General features: G+C 31.0%; 1 protein-coding gene across 1 annotated transcript; it reads right to left on the bottom strand.

Annotated features, from left to right (window-relative positions):
- Nucleotides 1-2687: 2687 nt before the first annotated feature.
- Nucleotides 2688-7569, bottom strand: LOC106684874 (cytochrome c oxidase subunit 1-like). Its single transcript, XM_067051646.1, is given in 5 exon segments — nucleotides 2688-2844; nucleotides 2846-3129; nucleotides 3132-3280; nucleotides 3283-3618; nucleotides 7530-7569. Coding segments are annotated over 5 exon segments (900 nt in total). The 3' UTR covers nucleotides 2688-2753.
- Between the last annotated feature and the right edge of the window lie 1284 nt (nucleotides 7570-8853).

Genomic DNA, 8853 nt, shown 5'->3' on the forward strand with positions numbered 1-8853 from the left:
TAATATTAAATAAAAAAAATTCGTAACGGAAATATAAAACCAATCCGATAGATTCTATCGACGGATTAAGGAAGAATAGGGGTAAGAGTTAAACATCAGTTATGTAAATATCCATATAGCTACTAAATTATATGTCCAATGCTCCTGTCCATAGCAGAAGAAACTCTAACTTAAAATCCAGATAATCAGTAATAAGTATACAATAATCTGTTTATATGAAAGACAGAGAGAGAAATGCTTTATTTAGCCATGGTGCCCAAATAAATAGGGTTGCTACAATACACAGCATAGCAATCAATCCATGATCGGAAATATATAAAAACTTTGTAAGGAAGTACTGTTTTAGATGGTTGTGCAAGGAGGTGATTAGGTCAGAATCACACTTGATCTCCAGATTTTTATCCAATTTAAGAGGCTGGGTTGACCCCAGGAGGGATCCAAGAACTCACAGGAGTTGATTCACGGCTACAGTGTAACAGAAAACAATTTTCTGCCCAAGCCGGATTCAAATTTGGATCATTGGAGTTAGTAGCCCACACGCCTTACCCGGGCCTACCCACACTCCCTCGGAAATTTATACACTACATGACATAACACCAATTTTTTTCCCTACCTTTTCCTTTTACAATCAATACTCGTCTACACACTAAATAAAAATATTTTAATTTTTTTTCTATTTAACATTTTTATTCCATTTAATTGACAATTATATTCTCTTAATTCATTCTCAGACCTCCCCTTTGCAGGGGATGTATGATCCCCAGGGAGTCCAAAATAATATTTTCCGCCAAATTATAAAAATAAAACTTTAATTATCCCATGGAGAACATTTTTTATGCTGGGCAAAATGACGGGTTTAATTGTGAATTGGTTAAAAACATGACATGTAGAAAGATGGGCTGGTTTTAACTCCAAGCATCAACTTATAAAAGAGAATTTGGACAAAGGCGGTTTTAAAAAAAGCAATTCGAATTCCTTTGTTTGACATTGAGGAAAAATGTCACTAAGGTAACATGAAACTACCACCTCTTCTATTATATACAAATGTTTTTAGTGATCACAGTGTAACATTTTATTTTACATAAAAGGCGGAATAATACAAATAAACAGTTGTGTAACTTGTAAAATTGGGGGTTGGTTCCCCGTAAGGGTACCAGACTACTGTAACTTTATTTTTGGTACGAAATGTTAATAATAATAGAAAATGGATAATAACTGTCTGAGTTGTACTCGCATTATAGGGAGAGTGGAAGTTACTAATTTTTGCCCATTTATGAAGAAAGAAAAAAAATCCTTTAAACTAATATAATTATATCAGTAATATAGTTTTAAAATGAAATTTTCGAATAATATTTATTATAGTAAATTACTCCTTTTTCCGTGTCGGAATGTCTGTCCATCCTCAAATCCTGATCCTGAATATAGTTACATAATTTTGTTACTTTTAAATAATTACATTTGATGTTTTGAAAAATGAATAAATTTCTCTTTTTTATGGTTATTTTTTTATTATGATTAATTTTTCATTCTTTGTTCACTTGTTATTTAATTTTGCATTTTTCTTTTTTTAATTGTTTTGTTTTCCATTAATATTCTTAAATAGTTGTTAAAAAAAAATTTAGGATTTAAAATAAAACGCAAACGATGTAAAGATAAGTATTATATAGGAGAAACATTACAAAACTTGGATAATAGAAAAAAACATGGAATGATCACAAAAAAATCAACTCTAGCCAAACATACAATAGGTAACAACCACAAATTTGAATTTGAAAAATGAGTAAAAATAGAAAAATCTGATAATAATAAAAGAAGAAAAATTACAGAAGAAATGCACATCATAAAACAAGTTGTATACTATAAAACAGGCATGGGAAGAGAGAGAGAGGTCATTTTGAAGATATAATTTTTAAAATAGATGTTTAACTACTACAGAGTATAGTGTGGAAGGGTAATTACTATGAGATATATAATGATATATTAACATGAAACTATTATCCTACCCACTGTTCTTTATAGATGCGAGATGTGGCCTCTTACACTAAAGGATGAACAGCGTCTTAAGGTTTTCGAAAATAAAATATTCGGACCAAAAAAGGATGAATTAACGCAACTAAATTAATTAACAAGACTACAAAACACTGAATTAAGGGACCTACACCCTATAAATATAATTCAAGTTAGCATTGCAGCCTATAAGATGGGCATGTAAGGTTGTAGGGCTTAGTAACGAGCGGATCACTAAAATGTTAATAAACACTGAACGGGCGGGTAAACGTCCGAGAGGTATACCGAAACGTAGATGGGAGGATTGCATTAAATCTGATTTAGTAGAATTGGGTTTGGAGGGGCATCACTGGAAGGATGTATGCAGAGAGCGATTGGTGGTATCGCCATCAAACCTTCGGGTTCGTTAGGCCTTCATTATTATAATTATGTAAACATGAAGCTGTAGATGTTAATTATTACTGTTTTGACTACAGACCGTTGAATTTCAAACAACCGTTGAAAGATGTTGATGAAAATATAATTAAGAAATTAAAAATGCAAGATAAAATAAAGTAGAAAGAAGCAGAAAATTATAGGAATTTCATTATATGAATGTTTTTGTAGTCATTCAATTGTTGATGTTATATTTTCTCTAAATATTTGATGTTATGTGTTCGTTTAGATACAATTCTTTCTCATAGAATTATAATAAATATTAAAATTCTTATTATAGATATAATTCTTCCTACTAATGAGATAATATTTCATCTTGTGTAGCTATCTGGATAATGGGAATATCGTCGAGGTAACCTTCTTAATCCCAAGAAGTGTTGTGGGAAAAATGTAATATTAACTCTGGATTTATAATCATTTAGAGTTTATAGTTAATCCTGTAAATAAGTGGAATCATTGGATAAAACTTCCTATAATAGCGAATACTGCACCTATTGAGAGAACATAATGAAAGTTGGCTATTAGATAATATGTATTATGTAAAATGATATCAATTGATAAATTGGCTAAGATTACTCCTGTTAATCCTCCAATAGTGAATAAAAATACAAATCCTAATGCTCATATTATAGCGGGTGAATAGTTTATTTTTACTCCATGTATTGTTGCTAATCATTTGAAAATTTTATAATCCCTGTTGGAACTGCGATAATTATTGTAGTGGCTGTAAAGTAGGCTCGAGTATCTACTGTTCCTATTCCTACTGTGAACATGTGGTGAGCTCATACAATGAAACCTAGGATTTCAATTGATAATATAGCGTACATTATACCTATCTTTCGTTTTTTCCTCTTTCTTGTCTAATAATATGTAAAATTAGTCCAAATCCTGGTAAAATTAGAATGTAAACTTCAGGATGATCAACATATCAAAATAAATGTTGGTGAAGAATAGGGTCTTCCGATGGATCAACGAATGAGGTGTTGAAATTCCGATCAGTTAATAATATAGTAATAGCTCCTGCTAATACAGGTGATGAAAGTAAAAGAAGAAGGGCATTATTTCCTACTGATCATACAAATAATGGAATTCGTTCTGGGGTTATATCTGTTGGTCGTATATTAATAATTAAAATAAAATTTACCGCACCTAAAATTGATAAAACTCCTGCTATAACTTGATACGATTTTATTAACTATGTAGTGATGACTTGTACTTTGTTTAAACTTCTATAATATCTATAAGTATTAACTTAGTAGTTTGCATTCTTCTTCATTATGAATCAAGTCCCTAGTTAGTCATTTTTTTCATTGTCCCTGATTGGGAACCCAAAAATCCCATCCAAGTAATATAAAAAAAGATACTTCTTCGGAATATAAAAGTTTGAGAGATATGATCTACTAGCAGAAGGGTATTGTTCCAATAACAAAGAGAACAGTTGACCGATCGTATAAAGGCGCCGAAGAAGGAAGACAATATAGGAGCGGCCTAGGAGGGATGTGACCTCGGGCTAAAATGTGTCCCCCCAGGCCCGGCTGTACCCGATCCATCATTACACCCGGTTCCTTCTCGCCCCTCGAATAAAATGGCCTTTGTACAAGGCTCCAGGGAATCCTATATGTCGTTTTTTTTTTTGTTTTTTTTTGACATTGTAACTGACAGTTTCAATTTATTTTAGTAAAGTAACTATCGGAGCTTCATATTCTTTACAGATCTGTATGACAAGTGCCACTAGGATTCAACCTGTTTTACTTCTTTTTATAAATCTTATAATGACTGTTTAAGCATGTAAACATTTTGTTTCTTCAATTTCCTTTTTCTTTTTATTTATATCGGAAAATTGATTTTTGTTTGGGTGAGGGGAATATATTAAACACTCTTATATAAGGAATCTGTGTGTTACTTTTCATTGTTATTAAATTATATAGTAATGTAATGTAAAATATCATTTTGTAAAAATGAATCCTATTACACTTCTTGAAATAAGAAATTAATAGTTCTGCTGTTAATATCAAAAGGCTGTGGCCAGCGTCATAAGTATAAATAGTGTGTTGTCTTTAAGGGCTCGTAATAAGTTTAAAATAGTGTGTTGTCTTTAAGGGCTCGTAATAAGTTTAAAATAGTCTGTTGTCTTTAAGGCCTCGTAATAAGCTTAAAATAATCAGTTGACTTTAAGGCCTCGTAATAAGTTTAAAATAGTCAGTTGTCTTTAAGGCCTCGTAATAAGTTTAAAATAGTCAGTTGTCTTTAAGGCCTCGTAATAAGTTTAAAATAATCAGTTGTCTTTAAGGCCTCGTAATAAGTTTAAAATAATCAGTTGTCTTTAAGGCCTCGTAATAAGTTTAAAATAGTCTGTTGTCTTTAAGGGCTCGTAATAAGTTTAAAATAGTCTGTTGTCTTTAAGGCCTCGTAATAAGTTTAAAATAGCCAGTTGTCTTTAAGGGCTCGTAATAAGTTTAAAATAGTCTGTTGTCTTTAAGGCCTCGTAATAAGTTTAAAATAGTCAGTTGTCTTTAAGGCCTCGTAATAAGTTATTTTTTATTATGAACCCCTTCCTGGTCATTTCTGATATACGGGGGGGGGAGGAGGGCTATCTAGAGGTCAACAACCTATTCTTACCATAGTGGGGAGTCAAGTTTTTATTTCGTGGGACCACCACACAATTGAAAAAAGTCGACCCCTCAGGCCAGATTCGAACTGGTACACCGTAGTCCCCAGGATGCTAAGAGCTGTGTCTCAACCTCCTCAGCCATGGACGGTCCCTCACATTACCAGCGCTGTTCTTATTCATAGAACAGTGTCTTCTTACAAAAGGACTGCGATCTACAACTGTGCTGCTTCGCCGTCAATACCCTACAGCTATCATCTGTTCGGTCTTCGTCCTCAACGTAAGGTCAGATAGACATTATTTATTATCATTCAGCTGACGTCTTTTATTTACATTTTTTTTTTGTAAAAAAAGGTCTCTCTTTTGTTTTGTTCAGTTATTATAATTAATTCTTCATATTGTCTTTAGTTAATTAATAAAATTTTATTTCACTAACCTAATATTCTTTTTTCCTCTTGTGTATTAGTTTGAGAAATTTTCTTTTCATTTCATTTTTAATCTTTCAATAGACAATCCCCAAATCAAACAAAATCTAACTAAATCTATTTCAGTGTTAGGAAATTTCTTTAGAATTATAATTATTGAATAACTATGCTATTTTTATACGCTCCTCTTTGATTCTTAAGAGGATCGAAAATTTGATTAAATGTTTCGCACGATTTATGCACTTTGCGTTAATATAATAAAACCTGATGCAGTGAGCGCTACTAGCATACTTTGAATGGATATTAATCGTTGCTTCAGAACATAAATTTTTAAATTATTCAATGTGGTTACGTTTTCTCGTACTAATTTCATAAATGAACTTTTCATTTGACGGATTGACTAACTTTATTTACTTTGAATAAATCTTGATAGTTTTTAAAAACTTACTCTTAACAATATTTTTCGTTGAAAATATTAGAATTTAGATTTTGCAGCATTATGGCAAAAATATGAAAATATAAAAATTTACTTAAATGTAAATTCTGCTCTTAACCATTTATTGTATGTTAATTTGATATTGAATCAATATTGAAAGTATTAAGGATAATATTATCGAGTTATCTCCTGTCAACTAAATGGCTCATATATATAAGTTCAGTGATAAAAAAAGTAAGTATTAAATGAATATGGTGACGAAAACATTTATTCCACTAGAGAAACGGAAAAATGGCGCACGCTCAGTCAACTCCTGCAAGAACAGATCTTATTCACGCGCTTTTCTTCATCCTGCATTACTTTCGAGCATTGTCTATGTTTAATATTATTTTTTCTAAAATCTCGTCTTCCTAAAGATATATAATACCTTAATATCACTATTCTAACATCTGGAAAAGTCTTTTCAACCTGGAAAAAATATAATACTAAATAATTAATAAATAAAATAATAAAGAAAATACTTTTGTCTCCTTAACTTAATCATAAAATCCTTTCTTAGTTTTTATTTATCTATTTTTGATTGCTACTAAAATATGCAAAATGTTTAAATATTTAAAATAAATAAAAACAAAGGATAGGAGATTAAGTAAAGTCTTCAGAGTGGTTTTTAGAAAATTCTGCTAATTAGCATGTTAATTTTTTCTTGAAAAACTATTTAAAAAGAAAGTTCCAATACTTTCTATTGTGTTAAATAATAAAATGGTAAAGGAATAAAAACACTTTCAGAGGAGTACAATTTTCGATAAAAATTCTATCAATGTTTTTGATCTCACATTCCAATCTTCCATCCACCCTTCAACACAAGGTCTAAACCTACCAATTTTATATCCATTCTCATAGAACTGTTTCCTAGCCACTAACAAGTATCATTCGTTTTATTTTTTTTTTCGGTCTTTTTTATAATTTTTTTTTACAATTCTCATCTTAGTTATTCATTCATCTAGATATGTATCTTAATTTTATTAATATGTTATTTTGTGGTTGAAGAATTTTTCTGCCTGCTTTAAATAGTCAAAGAAAGATAATGATATTAAAAAAAAGTGTAGAGTTGCCCATTTCAGAGAGAATGCCCCATAGAAGAATGTTTTTCGAATCCCTGAGCCACTGTAAGCAAACAGCTGGGCCGATAACGACCGTACTTTTCCACAGGATTTCTTTCGTGAAGATTGTCTGGGAGTTTGACCGAGTTCTGTTGGACGCTTTGCTAGTTTAAAGGAGACAGACAAACAAATATTCTCTTTTATATCCATGAAAACAAAAATTAATCTGTGCCACTACAAACCAGAAATGGGCCAAGGGTTCAGGCATTTTCGAGTATAGAAGCATAATTGAATTATCTGTGTATAAAAGGTGTTTTTTTAATGTTTAGAGATAAATTACTTTTTTTATAGGTAATTTTGTGTCGTGTATTTGTTAAATGGATTTATGGCATAGGGACGCATTAAGCTCGAATGAAGTAAAACCAGGAAATCTCAATCTTGATCAAGAAGGGGCTTAATACCGGCAATTGTTTACAGGCGTTCACCTGCGATTTCATGTATTGTTTATAGGCGTTCACCTGCGATTTCATGTATTGTGTATAGGCGTTCACCTGCCATTTCATGTATTCTCGCTGAAATCTTGGATCATCAGTCATAAGTTAAATTTATTGTCTCTAGAAACAGTTTGGCCAATATAAAAATTCGACCTTTAAAAAAAACTACATATCGATTAATTTTATTCAATAACTGTTCAACAACTTAAAGGGAAACTACTAGATAGATATATGAGATGATGGCAATAACTATAACACATTACAGTTGATATTACACTATAACTATTACATTTACAACCATGGAAGATATTAGTAGTAGATAACGGTAGTTCACCCGATCTACTATATGATAAAACTGCTCTATACTCAGGATAGAAAAAAATTAAAAAAAGCAATTTTTCGAAATCCAAAAGAACCGATATCCCTTTGCATCCCTAATTGATACTTTTTTACGTTATAATGATATATAATAACAATAATAACGTCTCTAGTTCATAGCCAATCTTTTAACAAATTATTCCGTTAAAGAGTGGTTAAAAAAAATAAAATTGAGAAAATATCGAAGTAACACAAAAATTACCTCAAATTAATTAAATTATTCTAAATGAATAATTATTTGAAATATGAAAGAAATTTTTAAAGAAAAAGTAACGGTTCCGATGGGATTAAGAATATATTTGGGTATTTTTGAAAATAATTTATATTCTTTTGATGTAACAGCAATTAGTAACTATTTTCAGAATCAACAACTGAAGACGGACGGACAGTTCAAAACGCCGGAAGCAATATTTATTACTGTAACACTAATAAAAATGAAATGTGGGAAATAAGAAGGAATAAATCACACAGATAAAATAAAAACAAAATAAATATATCACATTTGCACATTTGAAGAAGATGGTTAGAGCTACGGTCAAGAAGTCATATATAAATTTAATCAGTCGTGTCTCAGCAGTCCAAGAGGAAGGTTGGTGAGCGGTGTTTCTCTTTGATGTGCTTTTGTGTTTGATATTTATTATAAATTCAAAACCCACCTAATCTAGGAACATCATTTGCTGATGTTACGTCTCCTAGTTCTAATAGAAGAATAAGTTGGGTTGTTAAAAAATGACAGAACTAAAAACTCTGACATATTGCAAAGAAGAAATCAAATCCAAGGTCACATTAAGTAACACTTGTGCTCAAGTTGTTTCTTGTGCATACAGCAATATCTCTACATTTAAAGAAGTTCTAGAAACAGAAATTAATAGCACAATATCCGGAAAATTTCTAAACTTTTGCAAAGAATTAGCAACGAAAGGTACAAACGTACAAAAAGAGATCTGAACTGTTACTGGTAACATTCCCT

The sequence above is a fragment of the Halyomorpha halys genome, unplaced genomic scaffold (genome assembly GCF_000696795.3).
Source record: "Halyomorpha halys isolate HHAL.00 unplaced genomic scaffold, Hhal_1.1 Scaffold625.1, whole genome shotgun sequence".
Lineage (NCBI taxonomy): Eukaryota > Metazoa > Arthropoda > Insecta > Hemiptera > Pentatomidae > Halyomorpha > Halyomorpha halys.